This window comes from Seriola lalandi, unplaced genomic scaffold, assembly GCF_002814215.2.
Source record: "Seriola lalandi dorsalis isolate HSWRI2012SDOR001 ecotype SW California unplaced genomic scaffold, Sedor1 jcf7180002054842, whole genome shotgun sequence".
Lineage (NCBI taxonomy): Eukaryota > Metazoa > Chordata > Actinopteri > Carangiformes > Carangidae > Seriola > Seriola lalandi.
The window spans coordinates 196538-218435 of NW_019525395.1; the positions used below are offsets into that span (position 1 = coordinate 196538).

At 39.4% G+C, this 21898-nt stretch overlaps 2 protein-coding genes across 8 annotated transcripts in view; both read right to left on the reverse strand.

Annotated features, from left to right (window-relative positions):
• bltp1 (bridge-like lipid transfer protein family member 1) overlaps positions 1–14726 on the reverse strand; it is a 70688-nt gene extending 55962 nt beyond the window's left edge. For all 7 annotated transcript variants that reach the window (XM_087179454.1, XM_087179456.1, XM_087179458.1 and 4 more), the window contains exons 1-20: positions 14586–14726; positions 11936–12071; positions 10623–10739; positions 9261–9339; positions 8556–8620; positions 7712–7886; positions 7488–7569; positions 7110–7303; positions 6078–6157; positions 5722–5872; positions 5119–5275; positions 4630–4708; positions 3678–3769; positions 3384–3501; positions 3073–3228; positions 2263–2360; positions 1840–2024; positions 920–1026; positions 545–774; positions 122–340 (exon numbers count right to left, since the gene is read on the reverse strand). In XM_087179454.1, the coding sequence (XP_087035580.1) occupies positions 122–340; positions 545–774; positions 920–1026; positions 1840–2024; positions 2263–2360; positions 3073–3228; positions 3384–3501; positions 3678–3769; positions 4630–4708; positions 5119–5275; positions 5722–5872; positions 6078–6157; positions 7110–7303; positions 7488–7569; positions 7712–7886; positions 8556–8620; positions 9261–9339; positions 10623–10739; positions 11936–12041 (2490 nt within the window). In that variant the 5' untranslated portion in view covers positions 12042–12071; positions 14586–14726. The remainder of the gene's footprint in view (positions 1–121; positions 341–544; positions 775–919; positions 1027–1839; positions 2025–2262; positions 2361–3072; positions 3229–3383; positions 3502–3677; positions 3770–4629; positions 4709–5118; positions 5276–5721; positions 5873–6077; positions 6158–7109; positions 7304–7487; positions 7570–7711; positions 7887–8555; positions 8621–9260; positions 9340–10622; positions 10740–11935; positions 12072–14585) is intronic.
• A 4164-nt stretch (positions 14727–18890) lies between these two features.
• The window catches only part of c9orf72 (C9orf72-SMCR8 complex subunit), a 15065-nt gene continuing 12057 nt past the window's right edge, over positions 18891–21898 (reverse strand). Inside the window, exon 10 of the mRNA XM_087179451.1 lies at positions 18891–20226. Coding sequence (XP_087035577.1) covers positions 20040–20226 — 187 coding nt within the window. The 3' untranslated portion in view covers positions 18891–20039. The remainder of the gene's footprint in view (positions 20227–21898) is intronic.

Here is a 21898-nt window from a genome sequence, read left to right on the forward strand (position 1 = left end):
TATTTCATTATCTTTTAAAGAACCCTACTTGCTCTACTACACTGATCTCTCCGTCTCGCTCTTTTATTCTTCACCTTTCTTTTTTAAGCCAAACTGGGGTATTGGGAGTCATTAGTCTTACCATGGGCAGTCGGCCGTGGACTTTGTAAAGGTTGATGAGCACAGTGATGTCCCAGGGGCGCAGGTCCAGCGGATGGAGGTCTGAGGTTTCTTTCTGTTCACTGTCCTCCATGCCCAGAGGAGACCAGCCGAGGCCCGAGGATGTCGAGGTGGATAACACAGGGCTGGACACCGCCTCCTCAAAGTCTGTGTACATGTCATCCTCCCCAAAATAGTTTTCCTGTGGGAACAGCAGCAGGGGAGGTCTGCAGGCTTTCTGGTGGATTGAAAACTTAACCTTTCCTATACCAGCGCTTTCCTGTTTTCACTAAAAGTGTGTTTGTTACTGAAACAAAGCAATGACAACCTACTTAACAAAATTAGAAAAAAAAAAAAAAAAAACATTATAAGATTATTACATAATAATTCAAGGACGTCTCTTTACCTTGATGGAAATCAGTGCTCGGAGCAAAGGCCCATAGAGGATGATTTGAGAATCTGGAGACATTTCCATCTCCACGTGAAGTCTGTCAGGGGGGAGCTCCGAGGGGTCAGCGGGCACCCTGCTGTGAGCAGCTGAGGAAGATGTGGCGAAACGTGGCGGGGCATTGTGGGGTACAGATGTGTGTTCTGGGGGACGCAGCGCTGACAGCATCGATTCCTCCATTTCAGACACTAGGTAAGGAAGCAAGCACATTAGATAAGATTATGTCAAACACTGATAAGGTGACAGAGAGAAGATTTTAAAGAAATTCCTTTTCACGGATCATAGTCTTATAGTTTAGAAAGATCAGCATTGATCCTATAGCAGCGCGCTTACGTGACTGTTTGAGCTGCTCATCAGCCTTCTGGGGATAAATGGGATGCCAGGTGTAGTCAATGATGAGCAAGAAGTTGGGTACACTCCAGCAATCCACCCAACCAGCCCTGATATAAGGAAGAAAAATATACAGTCATGATGCCGAAATTTATCGTCGTTTCAAGTGGATTTTCCAGTTCATCGTTTGCTTTATGAAGCGTTCAACTCGAGGACATACAGTACAGGCAAGACACGGTAAATGTGCTGCGCTTGATTTCTCTGCAGCCCAGAGTGCGCCGATCCAGACAGAATTTGATCATACCCTCCCAGGGGGGCGGGGGGTGAGTGGGTCTCTCGCAGGGTTACATCAGTATAGTCTGGCTATGGGCTATACATAATAAATGATCTCGATGTTGAGTTATCATGTTCAGAGTGCACAATGCCTGCTTCTATAGCACCTGTTTGAACTTTTGCCGACCTTTTTATGGTGGTGTTTACAATATGGAAATAGAGGCTGATTTCTCCAACCAGGGGTGCAGACTAAGATGGATGCAGACTAGTTTTATACATAATTAAGGGTGTAAATGGACCGATTTGAGCTCATCTCATCTCTACCTCAAATGAGGGATACCTTAACATTATTACGTAATACATACATACATAATTGAGGATGCTATATAGAAAGATGTCCAAACAGCCCCATTAAACAGCCTATTACCTCTCTCTTAAAACCAGCAGACAGCAACTACTCAAGCAACCAAAGCATGAAAAGGTTAGTGGTGCATTTACTTGAAATTACCAGCTACCACCTTGGCAACCTTTCCTTTCTACCTGAGCACTGATGTGAGTCAGTGTTACAACGGTGAGTCACCCTACTCTTTTGCTAACATGCTCACTTTTTGCCCACAACTAGAAAGAAACCATTTGCAGGTTTAACTCACTCTGCGTGGGTGATGTTCCTCCAGCAAGACTTGCTGGGTTTGGGAGGGGGAGCGCCTTGATTCTCCCCCGGCATGAACATGTCCGGAGGGAGCTTGACGTTCTGGTAGTCTTTGGCCAGGGTGAGGAGGGGGTAGCGGCTCGGGTGGCACTCTGGCAGGGACAGTCGCATGTCTGTATCCTCCGCCTGAGGCGGGCAAAACACATAAACGTTCATGCACCCACACATATTCATAGCTGGTGTCAAAGTTTTCCCATCTGTGGGCGCATAGAGTCTTTAAAAAAAAAAATGTAAATATACAGTATGTGCAGTCAGCTGTAGATATATTTTCCCAAAAACAGGAGAAAACATTGCAAATTAAACTCAAATAAAATATGAACATTTACTTTTGGAATTAATCACATTCACTTAAGGCATGACTCACCTTCAAGCTGAAGCGGGTATGGCAGGTGGTTGGAACAAACTCATTGAAAGGCAAAGTGAAGTCTATATTAAGCGTCTCACCACACGCTGCCAGGTACACTAGAAAAGATCAATAACGCAACTGATTAGTCTGCGCTGCTCTGGGATTAAGTGGAGTATACACTGCGCTATATATGAAGACAGATATAGAGTAACAGAGTCACAGTGTCCTGTCATGGGCAGGAGCTTCCGGGGTTAAAGAGGCATTATGATGCTTTCATGGCTGGATTTGTTTTTTTGTTTTTTTTTCCATTTTTTGCAATAGTGCTAAAGCTATGCTTGCTTATTGAGGAAATAAAGACAGGATAAATGAGTTCTCCCTTTTACAATTTTCTATTCTTCACTGTCACAGAAATATCTGAACATACAGTCTGTGTCTTACAAGAGCTGGCATTGTGGTCTGACTCGACATGTTTGCACATTGTTACAGAAATCTGCTGTAGATATTAACGACCATTAATGTAGAAAAATAAGCATCTGACTGAACAAATCTGCACATTCTGTAACCTAACACCTCTGTCTTACTTGCTGAACATTGAACTTGTCAACTGTATAAAATAGTTCACCAAAGTCAAATATATTAGTTAAATACTTTCTTTCACTATGTGCATGTGCATTTTGGCAAAAACATCAAGTCATAAGAAATCTTGCTGTCGAGTAAAAGATATGAATCTCTAAACAATGAATGTATCATATATATATATATATATATCTCATATTTTTATGAATGTATCGTCGAATCTATCTGCATCTAGAAGAGCATCTCTCTCACCATTCTCTTGCTGCTTGGTGGAACAGTCGATCCAGTTGTGCTGATTTGCCGCCCAGATCATCTCAAACTGGTGGAAAAGGATCTTGAATTTCCAGGAATACGGCACAAAGGAGTAGATGTCTGGGGCGCTGTCACTCGCCCAGTCCTGGATCAAATCTAAAGAGAGACAAGGAACAGTGATGAAATGGAAAAATGGGAAGTTTCATACATTTTACTATTGAAGTGCTAAGCGCTAAATGCTAATAACCTGATTATAAAACCTCAGAATATTCAGATTATCAACAACAATTTGTGTTTGCTGGAGGACTCACCAGTGAAAAAGTTTTTCTGGGCGTAGATGAAGTGGTAGGTGGCCTTGTACACCTCAATCTCACACTGCCACGACTGAGGCATGTTCCACACCCGAGGGTAACTGGCTATCACATGGAACTGAGATAAAGGCAGAGGCAGGAAACAATTTCACTCCCGGCAGAGCGATTGCTATTTTTCAGGTTTGACATGGCATTTGCTAAAGTCTCCCTTGCATTACTAGCCAGCTAACAGGTGGCAATTTTTTTTTTCCAAATTTCTCCTTAGAGCTCCGTGTGTAATCGCCTGCCACTTACAGCTAACATCTCAGCCTCCAGAAGCGTCCTGTACTGCATGCTGCTGGTGGTGTCCACGTGAAGCAGCTGACCTTTGATGGTGGGAGAGTAGCCTGAGGGCAGGAGACGGAGGCAGAAAAGCAGCGACATCAATCCTCAAAACCCAAAGCTACAGCTAAGTTCCTGCAAATAATGACATTTACCAGCCACATCTCAAAAGCTACTTATGTTAACTACATTTCTGGGAGCAGAGGAGAGCATTGACTGATGACTGACCAAATATTATCTGCTCAGGGTGATAAATTATTACACATTGGTACAACTGCGGCTGTTCCCTGAGTTCAGTCGTATTATTCTGGATATCAAGTTAAACTGAATGATGGTTATTGATGGTTTTACTTGATCTTTGGTCTATAATGTGGGGAGAACCTTAGTATTGAATTTAAGCTCAGTTGCCGACATACACAATGGAACTATCAAGAAAGTGCGATCTCAAGACATCCTAGATAAATAATAATAATAATAATAATAAGTAAATTATGATTTATTATGTAAGTTAATGGGAAACTGCAAAATTTGATTAACTCCCTACGTTTATGTAAAGAAGGCTCATGATGCATTTCGATACATTTCAATGGAAATAAATACAGTGGTCTCCAAAAGTCTGAGACCACTGTCCCATTCACTTGAATGGTAAAATGATTTGATCCACATTAGCCAGGATTAGGCTGAAAAGTCTTTCATTTCATTTTATTTAATTTGGTATACTAGCATGTGTTCATCCTGACTTTTGAGTAAAGTGCCATGCGTTAATCAGTGTGTTAGTGTATTATCATCAAATGACTGGGAAACTGTTGATTTCACATGCGCTTCTATCTGAACAACAATTTGTCCTCGAAACAGTGGGACATCAACTGATCAGAGTTCTTCCATTTTAGTCTACTGATCTTATTTCTGTGAAACACACACTTACCGTTCTCTCCTACAGTCATGGGGATGTTGACTTCCAAGTAAGAGCCTGCACCTACATTCACATGGATGGCATTGGTTTCCTAGTAACAGAGATGAAGACAGAGCAGGGAGGGGGTTGGGTCGTACATGCTGTCAGAATATTAGAGAGGGAGCCTGACTGCTTTAAAAATGAAAGAAAGGCACCTAATCTGAACAAAAATAGGTTCAAAAGAGGTAATAAAATGACAGTCTTCCCTGACTCAAGCCATTTCATGTTTTAATTCAATGTGCATTCATGTTGTTATTTAGTATTCACTCCACATACTTTGCTCTGTGGAATTCCCTGCACTGCTCTAGGATGGAAATTTGAAAAGTATAAAACATGAACCAATATCAATATCTTAAACATGGTGAAGCATAAAGACAAGGACAAGGGGAGCGGCAGAGAAAGGACGAAAGATCAAAGGGGCTGGCAAGAGAGAGAGCACATGAGAGAGAAAGTAAGAGTCACCCTGTTTTTGGTGAAAAGCAGATCGATGGTGGCGTCAGCAATGATGTTCATGCGGAGCTCGAATGCCTGGATCTGTCTGGGTTTTCCTGGCTGGGCGACCTCTGTGACTTTCATGGCCTGGTAGTCGGCCGGGATGAAGAACTTCCACAGACAGTCCCTGAGACACATTTAGAGTGTGCGCATGTAAACGCAAGACCATGTTTGTAAAGCCCAAATCTGAAGCCTTCAAAGTTTGAGCCATGACCTTTCAACAACAGTCTAAAACAGCACTCATCTTACACTTTTTACATATATACTGTAGCTGTATCTGCTGGTGTAATACACCCAAAAGATTGTGCTATGTCTTCAAACTTATGTAATTTATAGATTTTACCATTGCAGGGAAACTGGTTGGTTTGTAACTGCCAAAGTCAGTCCTCAGAGAACTGGCTCTAACTGCTCAAATTACAAAAGCAATTGTGGCATTTTTGTGCTGAATCTTCAGTTTAATATTTGGTAAGATTTTAAACAACATTTATAGCCACGCTTTTAATGTCAGCAAATGCTTTTTATAATGCTGAGATTGACTAATGAATGTATCATTTCTGCATGCTTGTTTCACACCTCTGCCGATCCGCCCAAGGCCCGTAGTTGAAGTCGGTTCCTTTCCCACAGACGATATCCAGACCCCAACACGGGGGCAAATCCTGGAGCTTATCACCCTCATTGCACGTCTCTGCCTCCTCCCCACTCTCCTGCTCCACAGGGACCAGACCTGCAAACATACGCACGCTCATGTATCTTCTGCTAGTAATGAAGTGCAGAGATAAATACAGCATGTCCAAATCTCTCAATGTGAAACAATTCTGTGCATTTCTTTCAGGGAAAAGACATGTATTTTTTGGTATTGTTGCTGCACTGCTGGTTTTGCTGGTTCACAGTTTCAAACTGTCTGTGTGTGTGAGTGCGTTTGTAAATACCGGGTTCATCCTGGTAGTAATAGATGTCAACGTCATTGGACTGCATCACCACAAAACCTTCACCCATCAGTCTGGGAGGTCTAGAAAACAAATCCACAGAGTCAGTGTTTACAGATAAAATCAATGGTCACAGCAGGTCAGCAGGTCCATCAAAGGTCCCAAAGCATTATACAATTAAATATTCTGTGTTAAAGCTTTATACTGGCATGAAGACACTTCATTTTAATTTTCTAAATGCACTGGCTTTCCTCTTTTACTCCTTTTACTTGATCTCGCTGTCATTCCAATAAAGCGTCAAGGACTGCTGGAGGTTTTTCTATGCCAAGATGCCGAGAGTGACTCTTTAACTTTGACGCAATTTTACTTTCAAAGTCGTTTCATTCAGTTTAAGTGGGGATAATGGTTTATGGCACTCAAGCTTATTACGCAGTTCAGCTAAAGCTGCCAGGTGAAACATTCACACGGCAACATTTTTGGTATTTGGTCTTTATTCTATATCCAACAGCTTTAACCTTTAAGAAGGCTGCAGCTCCTACACTCAGCAAAGTAAAAGCAGTTGCACATTAAATGCAGTGATAAGTAATCAAAGCAAAAAACTCTTAAATGTGGCACAAAAAGTTTATTTTCTGTTTTTATAGAGTGACTCTTGGCTGTGTTTAACATTCATACCATACATTTACATATTGCAATGAGAGTGGTGCACAGATTTATCCAATGTTAACTGTATAATGATCTAATTCTCTACAGTTATTATGGCATGCTTTAAAAAATGACTGACACAGGATATTTTGAGGATCAGACAAGAGCTTTATCTCTAAAAACATTTTGGAGAAAAAAAGTCTTATTACTGACAACGACAAGTAGAAATATGACGATGGCTACACGTTGCTTTGAATAAATAAATACTGAATTTTAAGTTTCATTTCTTTTATATGGATTTCACCCTTGAACTTAAACAGCAAAACCTCTTCAACTACAAGCCTTCGACACCAGGTGATTTTACACAGAGAGAAGTACATGACTTGGACTTACTCATCATTCTGCATGCCCAAGTAGCGCGGACTAGGAACCAGCATGACACGCACATTTTCCAGCGAGCCTTTGACGATGTGCATGTACTGGTCCAGGTGGCTGGATGGAGGCTTGGTGGCGTACGTCAGGAATGCGTCCTCAAAGTTCACACACAGAGTCTGTGGGAGGTAGTGGTTCCCAAACGCCAAGCGACCCTACAGGACAGCAAACACACATGCAGTTAAAGAACGAGGCCGAAACGCTCTTACATTCTTCACCAGCTCCTTTTCAAAACATTACTCTCAAGCTATTTCTACAGCTGGTATTTTTGTTTTTTTGTTTTTTTTAGACCATCAACTAAATTCTGTGAAATTTCTGTTGAATTTCAGAGGTACTCACGGTGCTGATGTTAACTTTGATGACAGGAATGAGGGAGCGCCACGACGACGAAGGGTCTGGACTCTCTGCTTTGATGTTCACACTACACAACGAGCAGAAGACATTTCAGTCTTAGAACGGTTTAGTGGTGCTACGTTTCCAGCATCAAATCAAGGTCAGTGACACTTTAAACAAGACTAATATTTAATAACGTGAAAATCTGCTTGATGAGGCCTCGGATGTACCTGTCCAGGGTTTTGTTTCTGTCCTCTCGTCCCCTCTCTTCATCTTTTTTGGGTGTTATGAGTGTGGGTTCCAGTCCGAAGGTCTCCTGTAGGCGGGCGTAGAGGTCGGTTCGGTTGTAGACGTGGAACTCAAAGCCGTTGACTGTCACGTAAAGCCTGGTCTCTGCCTTGGGGTCTGATGACAAAGACAAGAGAGACATCTCAAAGGTCACCATCCAGGAATCTGACTTTCTTCCATCTAGGTTCATGTTTCCTTCCATCAACAGAAAGAAATAAGAGCTCTTTAAAATTTACACTGGGGCTGTAACTAAGAATTATTGTCATAATCTGACAGTCAGTTTCTTACTTAAATTGTGTCATCGTTTGACCTGTAGGTATGTTTAATGTATGTCTAATATTGAGAAATGCATAACAATATCTCAAAGCCCATGTTGTCATGTTCTTACTTTGTCCAAACAATAGTTCAAAACCCAGAAATGTTCTGCTTGCTATCTTAGAAGCAAAAGAAATCTGTGCTCATATATGTGACAAACTGAGAGAGAGAATTTTTTGTCATTTTTGCTTATAAAGAACTTTTAACTGATAATCAAAATTGTTGCAGCTCTAATTGACACTATTTTCTGCAGGTGACTGATGAAATAATTTGCTGAATGATCAACAAAATAAAAACTTTATCCAAGAAAAGGTCATTAAAGCTTATCCTGCAGGCTAATTACAAACTCCTGAGTTGGGTTAATCAGTGAACAATTTAACAATTCATTAGCAAGAATCTAAAAACAACAGAAAGTTTTCTTCAGAATTTCTTTTTTCTTTATTGTCCAGAGGACAGACACAGTTGACTCACCATGCTGTTTCTGTTTTGGGTTATACATTTTCCACCAGCGAAATATGAGGAAGCCATCCTGTATCCTTTTACACAGAAAAGAAAAAAAAAATCAATCAATTGGGTGTAAGCTATGAGGTTATAAAGCTGAAAACACACCAGCGCCGCGGCGCCTCATATTATGCGTGTCAAGTGCCGGTTCTAGCACCAATAGGAAGCATCGCGCTGCAACATGCCATCAACATAAAGACCACATACAGAGGACAACGTGTATCAACTTCAAATCATGTGTGGTCACTGGACACCCACCAGACCTCTGGTTCCCCAAGCAACATCTTTTTCTGCCACTGCCTGATGTGTGAACATGATTGTGGGTCCTAAAGCTCCTTATGTTTCTCAACGTCAACAAGTAGTCTCTCCTTATCCATTGTACACACACAAGAGGCAACAGAGAGAGGGAGAGCGAGAAGTGAGGAGAGGGAAGAAGAACTGCTACAGTAGCCGGGAAATACAAAACAGCATTTTCTCTGGACAAACAATGCGTTTTTTCAGGGGTAACGAGGCTGGAAATGTAACAGTGGCGTCGAGTGTCGCCGAGCAGTGCGTCAATGTGCACACATAGCTGTGGGGTTGCACACAAAAAATCACTGAGGCAGCTGTTTTGATGCGCACTGTTCGGCGGCCGTGTGTGTAGGCCTTAAGATAGAAGAACACGGGAGAGGTCACCTGATGGACATGTCTTGGTTGATGTAATAGACGTCTCTGAACATGACTTTCCCCGACAGCACAGAGAAGGAGAAGGAGCCTGTGGAGAAGTGGACAGACACAGATTGTTAGCATAACACTTTCATTAACAATAATAGTAGCTTTCATCATACTGAGTGAAATAATTTAATATGATCAGTTTCCAAAAGTCTAAACATGTTTGATCACGGTGGTGTGAATTCAAGTTAATAAAGGAGCTAATTAATATGTTAAACAAAAGATGTAATTAGATAGTTCTGTAAACCCTGGTAAAAATAAAAACTCTGTGTGTTGCTGAGATATTTAATCACCTTGTCTCTTCTCTTATCATTGAGAAAAAAGAATCTTAATTAGCATCTAATCGTACAAGTAGGTCACAGGCTGTCACTGAGCAAGAAAGATGAGCTGAAAACTGAACATGATTTTCTGTCATTAATCCTTTTTGGCTCATAACGTCTTCCTCTGTTTTAATTATTTCATGCTAAATTTCAGCGCCTGAGTGGTTCAACTCTAATCATCCCAGTCCTGTTTGTGGTATTTTTGACTTTTCTGACTCAAGACAGGATATGCAACTTGCCCAAGACCAAATCACCAGGACGCTTGTTTTGGTCAGTGCTTCCGACGTACATCTACAGCTTTTACCCGACTCAATCCTGGCCTATGAAAAGACACACCTTAAAGCACGTTCGAACCTGCTAAGCAGAAAACAAGTTTTGTCTGTAAAGTGAGAAGTATCCGAACTGTGCTGTTTGTTATGAAGATTTGTTTATTTGTTTATTTCCAAAAGCTGGTGCCATTACGATGCAACTAAGCCATGCGCTCCTCATAAAATGTTAATTCTGCCTTGGTAATCATTCTTGTGCTTCCTATTTGCTCACAGACAGTGAGCTGCAGATTCCTGTCCACATACACTGCTGTGATGCTAAGTAAATATAAGATTTTGCAAGTTCATTAGGCATGACTAAGACATGCTCTGGCTTCTTTTTTGGTTAATTACATGGCTGTAATTAGAGTCGTATTTCAGAGCAGATGCACCTGACAAGATCTACTCTTTAGTAAAGATGCTGATGTTTTTGTAAGAACCTATTCACTTGCTAACAAATAATTGAGACTTAAGTTACACTTGAATTCATGCATTTATAAATTAATTCCTGCGTCATTTATGTAGAGAAATTCAATCTGGTGTTGGTTGCAGTTTGCTGTTCATGCTCTGTGGAGATAATCACTGAGAGAACCTGGCTCATCATGAAATATTCAGCAGCCTGAGCTAACGCCTTGAACTGAGAGCTTTGGCAGTGTTCCTCCCGCCTATTCATCACAGTGTGATGCTCCTGATGAACACACCGATGTGAATGTAGCCATCCTTGTAGAGTCTGTTGATGATGAGGGTGAGGATGAGGCCAATGTTGCGGGAGTTGTAATAAGTTAAATAGATGATCCATCCACAGGACAGAATGGTAGCTGTGGAAAAACACAAAATGGTCTCAGTCAGTAAAAGATGATGAATTCTCAAGCCAACTAAAGCTTTAATTAGAATTCCTGATATCACTCTCATATTGATACAGTAAGTTTGTTAATACGAGAAATCATAATAACATTTTTAATGTTTTCTGATGCTTGGAAATGTTTGCTTCCATCTTCCATTTTCAAATATAAATCACTGATGCTGATTTTGCCTCTGTTAAGTCAAATTCTTTAATTATACATGTGAATGACCGTGTTATTTATAAGGTCAACAGACCGTGTGTGAATGCAATGTGCCAAATGCTACTTTTTCTGACAAGACAAAGACCCGTTCACACAAATTCATTTCTAGACTTTATTGTCTAAAGAATATAGCAATGCCAGTGGAATTCATATAGAAACTCCTTATCCTGTCATAGCTGGGTTCGACTGCTGCACTCAAGGCTCTTTTTTCTTATTCCTGAAAGAGTTTTTTTTTTTTTTTTCTTCCCAGGTTGAAGATGTTGCAGTGATACAAAGGAAACAGCATCTGTGAGTCCTGTAATATCATTGGCCTACTGAGAGCTGCACCTGAACTGAGCAGTAATTGGAAACTATCTTTTGTCATACTTTAACTGAATTAAATCACAATGAAGTGAAGATGCAGCCAGGACAACTACATGATTAAAAGCAAATATAAATTAAAATTTTTCGTAAGATGAGATATAAAGCACATTAGGGAATAATGCAGAGGCTTATCATACTTTTAACCGTTCAGCTTGATGCAATACACCTCAGTTTATTTAACAGTATTTCACATATTTTAAAAAACCTTATGAAATGATACTGGAATGATCTCTTGTGCTTACCACATTATTACATTTGTTCTTATCAGAGGCCAGTACACTCACATAAGGTGTAAGGGACTGAAATTATTACTCCTCCAAATAGTCATTATTTGTACCTAACAGGATTACATGTTAACAAACCTCTGTTTAATAAATGAGGTACAAATAAAAGTAGTAAAAGAATTTCCACTATAGCTTAGACCAAATGATGCACTAGCACATCTTAAATGAAACTGCTGCTCCACTAACAGGAAACCTGAAAGTGCTGACAGGTTTGCACTTTACATGTGACAGATTATATGAGGTCTCATAAAAATATCCATTGATCAGGGTATTTTCCCAACAGTGCAGATACAGAGCACTCACCAACGAGGAGCCAGATGAAATTCGAGTTGTGCTTGGTAAGAAAGTCATCCAGATCCACGAAGCTGGGGAAGGTGCTTTCATTGTTTTTGGCAACATGCCCATCCATGGCTACAGGCTCTCAGTCTGACGTCTAAAACTGAAAACGGTCAGATGTCAGATTGCTGCCATGGTACAGTGACAAAACAAAGAGTAAAAAAAACATGAACACAAAAGAGCAAGTAGAATAAAGCAAAGAAAGACAAAGAGGGAAAGAAAATTTTTTTTTTTTTTAATGAAGCAATTGGTACTGCAACGCAAAGAAAGCTAACTGAAGTTAAAGTCTTGAATGGGAATGGTGGCAGATGGAATTGCAAGACATGCGAATCCAGGGTTTCTGGCAGGTTCCCCAAATTAAATGAATGACTTTTTAAAACCTTTTTAATACCACATATAATGCAATTTCATGCCTGTTTTACCAACCAAAGTATGAAAGGTATCACTGAAAACCAATAACTTTAGAATTATTTACCAAGTGCATTAATTTATTGATATTAAGATCACATTTTTCAGTACTTCCAGGTTGTCAATAACATTAATTCCTATTATTAACATTAATTAATTATAACATAACCTGGATGAGCAGCAGATGGATAAATGCACTGAACCACTTAAAAAATAGTATTGTACAGTTGTTGTTTAAGACTTTAGTTCATTTGTATAGTACCCACCCTTCATAAGAGCGGAGCACTGGGAATATAAACAACAATGCCAGCTATGCATAACACATGATCATAACTGGCTATATGTGAACCTGCTTTGCTTGTCATGAGGACACTGGCTGTATTGATTGTCGTGAACTTTGCTTTTACAGGAAGGATTTAATTTGTTGTTGTAATTTTAATTTGTTTGTGTGTGGCACAGGGTTAGTAGCAGGGTGTTGCATGTGTGTGTGTGGCTACAAGTGTATGCTGTAAGTAAACCCATTCTTAGGGGTCAAAAGCTTGAATTAAAGACACAAACAGACTAACACACAAACATATAAATCCTCATCTAATCCACCTTAAATGACGTTAGCAGTAAAACCACTGAGATGTAACCAAAACCAGCTCTCTCTCTTGCAGAAAACGCTGTCTTCAAGTTTCTCTTTTTGACAGATAATTTATTTTACAATACATCTGTTGACTGTTGTACATTCTGCCATATGAGAGCAGATCTGAATCTCACAGGGGATTTAACACTAGCTACCTGCCTAACTAACTAATCCAATTCTGTTTACACACTACCCTGATTCAATCCATCTGAATGGACGACAGCACTGATATTCCTGTAAGGCAAGTTAAGATTTTAAATAATGCCCTTCATGAGTTATGAGATGCGAGAACAGATTATGCTGCCATCACAGAGAGATCTCTGCTGTCGGTGACTCATCACATTTACCGAAGATTTTTCACTTTTGGTTTACACCGTCAGGCACAGCAACTACATATCTATTTTCAGTTAGCTACCACAGCTGGGCCCAAACTGTTGTCATGTGAGCATCCCAACAGATACTGTCTACATCAGACTAAACATCACTCCTATCAACAAACCTATATAAAAATCTTTTGGGGAAGCAACTGTATATATCATAGTAACAAACAGGTAAACACACAATATGTCAAAACAGCCACTACTAGACTCACACTACTTAATACTGCACAATAAGTTTGGCAACCACTGCACAAGACGCATATGTGATCACAAACCACTTCACAGTTACACAAGCTAACCATCAAGACCGTTGTGCTGTTGCTGTTGTTGCTATATCCACCAATTCAATAAGTATGTAGCTGTCTGTAGCAAAAATGTCTGACAGATTTAACTAAACTGCCATGAAAATCTGCCAGTTTACTTACACCTGACCTTGCCCACAGATTTGGGCACGGATTTCAAATCCGGGGTGTTCCTTATTTATCAGCAAAATAGACACACACACACACACCAAAACACCATACACCCTTAAAAATGACCTCAGACTTTTTAGGAACTGATGAGGACGCTTACAAGTCACAGAGGGGTTTCACAGAGTATCGGTTCATCCAAATAACTTTGGTGGCTTTCGTTGCTGTTTGGGTGTTATATGTTGCATGAATCGACGAGGACGACAAGAGAACAGAGAGCAGTAACTTATAGTGGCTACTCTGGCTTTGTTTACATATTGAACTGGTAAAGCTATCATCGACACAGTTCTCTATTTTGACATAAGGCTATATGTAAAGCTCAAGTTCAACATGACCAGATCGCTAAATTAATAATTCACATGACTTCAGATAAGATCTTGGGTCCAGAGCCATACCTGAAACTAACTAACAACACACCTAGCTAATCCTAGGTCTTGAGTTATTTCCTGAGCATTAACCTCAGCACCAGTAACAACGACGAACTGTCGCCTAACGTGTTTTCTTTTTTAACGTTTGTATCATTACAACAAGAGGCTGCTGACCCGTCGAGTACCAGACAGCGTCTTGGTTAATGACGTTTTAGCTTGTGGATAATGCAGTTATTAAGCTAGCCGCTAAATATCATAACGTTAGCACCCGGTTTAGCTAGCAAGCTAATGACAGCAGGCCGCACCCTGTAACTTCTCCAAATTCAAACTGTGAAAACAAGTATCTTAATGATCGTGAAATACCTTAATGTCCCCGATAAAGCACGTGGTTTCATCTTTACTCCAGTTATTCAGGAGTTGCTGTCCTTTTGTCGTGTCAGACACTGGCATAGCTAGCATCCTCTGTTGAATATTTACCTGGCAGACGGCCAGTTAACATCTCTTCCTGTTCTGTCGAGAGCGGTCATAAAATTGACCAATAGGAAAAACGGAGAGTGAGAGACTGACCAATCAGAGGAAAGCGTGAGCGAGGCCACGCACACAGATGACAGACAGTTTTCACTACCTATCAACATGAATGTTTTCATAGTAGTGGGGTCCTCTCGGCGTTGTTTTGGTGCTGTGTTAGTACCATAAAGCAGAGGGAGATCACCTCCCATGCAGATTGTAGACCAAGCTCTTTTCTGCATAAAGCAAGAGGGGATTAATTTGACCATATTTTTCCAACATGTTCAGAATGATGTAACATGCTGAAATATTTCCTTTATTCTGTGAATATGATGCAGAAAGGTTGTAGATTTCCATCAGTGAAACAAAGCCTCTGACCAGTAGGTTGATGGTTAAAGACTACAGTTTCAGTTTATGAAGCAGTGACCACCCCATGCTTACATGTCTCAGAGTCCTTAACTTGGTAATTGTAGTTGGTGGACAATATTTTATACAGACTGTTCCACATTCTGTTGTTATAAATGTTTAATTTAAATCGTATGTTAAGGTTCGTGTCAAACCATTTTTATCTGACAAGATTTTATTTTACTAAAGTGTATTGTTTAATAAAAAATACAACAATTACTCCTTCTTTTATCTTCCATTTTAATAGTTGTGTTTGTTAGTTTTGTAAATAGTCCTAACATTACTCAACAATGTTCTTTCATCATATGCCTGCAAAAAATATGTTTAATATATACAAGAATTAGACTATGCGCTGCTTTCATACAGCAAGGATACATTCAGTTTGCCACCAAGTTCATATGTTAACGTAGGATATTTTAATTTTAATCTTTGTCTGTTAAAACAAGACCAAAATCTACTGCCATAGCAGCTGTGTGAGGCAGTGTGAGGTTGTACTCTGTGGTGCTTTGGACTAAATGCTAACGCTAGCAAGGCATGCTCACAAGTACAGCTTTCACTGCAGGAATTTTCCCAGGGACCCAAGAATCTTCTGAGTAACTCATGAACTAAACTGCGTCATTCATAAAACAAGGAAACACTCTAGTATTGATATTTGTCGTGGACAAGACTCGCCGTTAATTTATGTTCAAAACATTGTTAGACTTTGCTGTCATCTTCCAGACTCATTTGTGTGCTAACATGCTGATGTTCAGCTGGTTGCTTTATTTAACAGACTGTAATGTTTCATGTTCACCATCTTAGTTTAAGGTATTAACATGTTAAATTTGGCTAATCAGCACTGACAAAGTACAGTGTACAGGCTGATATAAATGTCATTAGGTTGGTAAAGACACTCTTGTTCCTCTCAGGATGAATAATACACCTTGGTGACCCTTTCACTTTTCATTTAGCACCATCATAAGATCATGTAAATGTGTCCAACACATTGTTGTGATTTATGACAAAATACTTCAGAAATTTCATGGAAGTCTATCCAATAGTTGTTGAGGTATTCAAAATAACAAACGTCAACCTCATCCTTTCCTCTGTAAGAGAAGTCAGGGGATCTCCAAAGTCATTAAGAATCATCCTCTGGGAAATGTGAATGTTCTCAATTTTGTGTCAGTCCATCCAGTAGATGTTGAGATATTTCACAAAATAAATAAAAAAGTAGTGAAGCTAGAGGAAAAGGCAGGGGTTCGCTAGAGATATTAGGATTCATCCTCTAGGTATCATGGGTAATAGTTGTCAGCATATTTTTATTACAAAAAATAAAAATGTCAGTCTCATGGCGACACTAGGCAATTGTTCCTCTGGAGACAATGACTATGCAAAATGTCATGGCATCAAATAGTTGTTGAGATGTTTCAGTCTGGGCCAAAGCAGCTGTGCCACTAGAAATGCCATCACGGGAATTGGAACTCTGCTTTCTCAATCCATTTGAGCCATTTTGACAAACAACTTCACCCCTGCTATTATGGTTTTGTGAATTCTTAGCCTTACTCCTAAAGGGCTCAACTTAACACAAACTAGATAATAATGTGGTTTTAATCTTAAGTAGTTGAAAAGACACAGCAAGACACAGGGGATCATTTGATTTTCTATCTGTTCAAAAACAATCTAATGTCAAAGCGCCAGAAACAGTTAAAACAGGGGAAAACATTACGTTTGTGTTATCTCTAAGAAATGGAACAAACTCTAGGGTACTGGTTAATGTAAGAAGTTGTTGTCATGCTTTCCGCCAGTCACAACAAAGCCTCCCTAAAGAACACGTAGGAGTCGTTTTACTGAAAAGGTGCCAAACATCAGGCTAAGAGCTTTTTCTTGCCAATCAAGCCCTCCCCTCAAGACCAGCCTATTTCGGTTGTGATTTTAAAAGAAACCTCTCACATTAATTCCTTTTCCTGTCTTCTGAATGTTATTTCAATTAAATTCCTGCAGGAGGTCCTCAGTACAGTCGCTACAGATATTCTATTAGTAATTAACACCTCCTTCACTTTTGGTTCATTCCCCCCTTGTTTTAAATATGCAGCAGTTCAAGGCCCTCCAGAGGACACCTAATTATAATTTTATTGCTTGAGGCAATTATTAGCAGACTACAATCTTTAAGCTGCCTTTTTTTTTTCATGCAGTGGTTTAGAGAAAGCAGTTTCTTCATCAAGACATTTCAGAGAAACTGCAGACCTGTTTTGAAGGACTTCCCGGAACACGAACTGCCTCAGTTAGGTTTCTAATTATTTCTGCCTCACTGATAAATTCACGGTTTTACTTAAATCTCTATACTGTCTGACCCCACAAAATGTTAATTGATGTTATTCAGATACATCTCGAAAAGGTGGGTAGAGTCAAAGATGCAGCTCCCGAATGGACCTGATGGTGTGTGTGTGTGTGTATCCGATTGATTGATCTGATACATGGTGTATCCTCAAGGTTGATTTGGGCCCAGTGCTGCTTTCGATGCTTACTGCATACCTTCACTTGGTCTCAACAGGATGTCTATTTCCACTGTGACACACATGCTTTGCCAGATGCTATGACATGATTTATCAACCCCTTTACGTCAAAACACCAAGTACTGAAGGTACTAAAAAACGTTCTGCAGTAAAATTCAAAATATATATATATATATATAGTACATTTGGAACACCCAGTTGCATTAACCTTGTCGAGCACTGTCTTGGGTCAGCCAAGATTGGGCTTGCCAGTAGAAATCAGAGAATGTTGTTTGAGCAAGATTTACATTTTCATCTTCATTGCTTTAAAAGTTGGTGTCTGTGGATCCAGCTGGAGAGGACGGACGTTAAAATTCCAGTTAGTGCGGGCCAAACCATGATCTTGTCCCTCAAGGCGACGTACAGTATAGTCTATAGCCATGGTAACAGCTGTACAAATCACACCAGTGTTTTGATCTAAATGCTAATGGCAGTGTTACCATGGTGAGGTCTAGCAGGCATCATGACCATAAGTTGTCTTTGTTAAATAGAAAGAAGACATTATGAAATAAATAATCATATGAATAAGTAAAGAGAAAATATGTAACCTAACCATTAATGTACCTTCCCACAACAGCAATTTCCCAATACCACAAGGCCAGTTATCAAGACCAAATAGGGCAGGGTGAGTTTCTGTGATTGGCTGCTTCTTCCATCTGAATGAGCAGACAGAGACAGAGTTTGAGAATAAAAAAATAACTGCCAATTGGATAAATGTCATTGTGACATCAAAAACTGCTGGAATTTAATTAAAAAAAATGACCAGCAATAAGCACTTTTGTTGTGAAAAGAGGCAGGATGAATAAAATTTCATAATAATGAGCTGGGTTTTTAGTTTTAGGGTTTTGTTTATTGAACTCAATAGATACATACTTCTCCCAAGGTAAAATATTGATGAAAATGTAAAAAAAAAGAAAGAAAAGAAGAAGCCCTATCTCACAATGTTAAGGAAAGTGAGAAAAACTGACATGTAAACTGACATGGGTTAAAACATAACCTCTTTGGCAGAGGTAGTAATGAACATGTTGAGTCTGGTCTCATGCTTCCTTCTCAGAGCTTTTTAACCTCATATGAGTCAGAGATAAGCTTGATATCTGAAGGTGACTGGATCTTTGTTATCATGGCCCCTTTAACTTTTTTCAGTTCTGTTCTGACTTCATCCTTAGAATAACTTCGATCCATGTATCAGTTTTGATTTTAAAGGAATTCAAACCAGTGTGAAAGATTTGAGGTTTATTACTGCAAAGTTTATTATGCATTGCTCTCTCTGAACAATTAGACAAAGTTCACTATGAAAACAAAGTAAATCAGTCAATAAAGTAAAAAGAAAGTAGGCAACGTGTCTGGCATTTGCTGCATGTGTCATTAACATGTTATGATAAACATCCCCAAGTGGAAAAAATGCTCCATTTACAAAACTGTTTGTAAATGCAGTAAAAATGTATGGCACAACATTATCAGCTCAACACATTACAATGTCAAAATAATTTGCATTTTTGGAAGAAGTGCTTAAAGCAAATAAACAAAATAGATTGCCTTTAAGATGCAAATTTCCTCATAATCCTAACAGCAAACAGCTGCATTGTTGCCGTGGGAGAAAAAAAAAAATCAGTGCAAATCCATTTAATACGCGACCCGGTAAAGGTATTTAATGATGACACTCACGGTCTGCTATATAAAGGAGGGATTGTGATAAGATTTCATTTACAATGCTTTTGTATTTTCTTTAATGAAATCCACCTGCTTTGTGATTACTCACAACCTTTTAGTAATGTCACCCGATCTGCACTATTCACATTCAGCATCACGGCTATTAATTGAATATTTTTAAAAAGGCAACCCACGAGTTCAGATGGTTGAGGGGGCCAACTGAGGTTGATGTATAACACAAGCAGTGAATACGCTATTAACTCATGTTTTCATAAATATAATTTAAATTAAATTGCAAATGTCCTGGTGGGCACCTCAGCCAATTTTAACAACATAAATTAATACAGACCCTCGATTAACAGAAGGCATGGAATACATGAATAATTCATCCCGCAGAGAATAATTTAAGTCTTCTAAAAACATTAAACTCACATTATGCTCACAGTTTATCAAGGCAATATATCAAAACTTTAACTCTAATGGCTCATAACAGCAGCAACGATCAGTCTTTGAAATCCTGCCTTTTACAGGTCAAGACACAAAAGGAAGGCAGAATGTTCTTTTCATTTCAGCAAAGCACAAACAAATAATCAGACTAATGGTTGTGTCATGAACACACAATCGCATGCTTTCATGTAACATTTAAAGAAATCAAAAACAATACCACAAAACCTTCTGTTTTCATTAACCGTCTCATAAATAAAGTGCAGGTGAAGAATAAGAGTCAAAAGCTCATGAGTACGTCTCGCTCCTGCATGCTGGTGTAGAATGGCTTCCCGAACACAAACGAGTGGAGTCCCGCCCTCAGCTTCTCGGCGAAGGCCATTACAATGTTCAGGTCTCCCTCCACCGTCAGATCCAGATCCGACTTTAAATTGCGCAGGGATCGAAACGGCTTCTGTCCTTTTTGCCTGTGAAGGAAGGCCGGGAAGACATTGTAACTGTAGTGTAAACTGTTAACAACCTACAATACTCGGGGTCAGAGGATTTGCATTAGCATCTAGTTGGGTTGCAGCTGTGCACAGGAATGCCATACCACGATGAATTATGTATGCTGCTACAGGATGGCAACTGAGCATAAACAATCTTGTCAAGGCACCTGTAAAATAACACGCCCTTAGACCTCAGGCTGTTAGCAATACCATAAACAAGACCGCCTTTATGCTTTCACACGACCACACAAATAATGGTTTCGCTTGTATAGTTAGTGTTATCTCTGGTGTAAGATATGTTCAAGGTTTTACTATATAGTGGGAAAGAATGGCACTCAAAACATCTCTGCTGGAACAATTTTAAGCATTTTTGATGCAAGTAAAAAATGAGATCAAAGTAAGGTTTTGTGGTGTCATAGTAACATTTCTTGTATTTAGTCAGAAAAAAATCAGTTGAATGTCTGTATTATAACATTATTATCATATGAATTAATAAATTACAGCATATGCAACTTTAAGAAATCCCCAAAAGAATTTAGTCTGATGTATTGATTCTAAGGTAAAACATCTGTATTGTACTGTTTCTCTAGTTTCCTTTTCTCCTGAATTTCCGCTTCAGAGAAACCTCCTCTTTGCAAACTTAAGACTGTGCTTCTACTCTTGGGTATCAACCACCATTTATGAGTAAATCTTTTTGAAAAATTTGAGCTTCACATCTACTGTTTCTAGAAATTTCAAGGTTTGAAATGTAGCAGAGAGAATTTAAGAGTTGGCGAGATTCCATGCAAAGTCGATGGAAAGATGCGATTAGGCACGACGATTTTGCCTGGGGCTGCCTGTATTGAAAATGTTTAAACTTGAGCAAAAAAGGTTTTCGCGTGTGCCCCGGGGTTTTATGAATCTGTGTAATACATGTGCAGAGATGAGAAGAAAAAGGAGAGAAATGGGAGAGAAATAACAGAAAGGAGAGTCTCTGATGAGGTCTGAGTTCAGGGTTACATACAAACATTAAACGGTCTGTAGTTGTATTAGTGTAAACGACTTTCTGTCTGACCACATCTTAATAGTATTTGCAGTAGACTTCCTGCGTTAAGTGATTTTTGTCACTTGAAGGCAGCAAGACAAGCTATGAACACAACATTGACATATTAACACCTCATAATAATATTTGATATAGGTAACATGTTAGCAAACAGTTGCTAATTTTCACATCCAGATACAAAGTGATATTCATTTGGAGTTGTGTTTGTGTCTGGCTGCTAAATGCTCCACTGTGCTCTCTAGCTTGTAGCTAACTCTTTAAGCCTGCTGTCTTGGTGCTGGGCAGGTAGTGTACAGTGAGCTGAAAACAGCTGCCTGTTGCAGCTGAAAACAGCTGCCTGTTGCAACTGAAAATGATGCTGCTGAGAGCTGTAAGAGAGAATGAAAAACAGTGAAGTTCGGGGCCATAAAACCAAAACAATGAGCTGAAAGAGACTAAAATGCTCTTTAGAGCTGAGGGGAATGGCAAAGTTGGGTGATCCTTTTCCATAGGTTTGTCACTATAAGTAACATTTCTCACACTACACTGTATATAGCCATTTCATCTAAAAAAAAAATCTTCATTAGTACAACATTAACATTTCTGACATGGTGACACAAAATGAAAGAC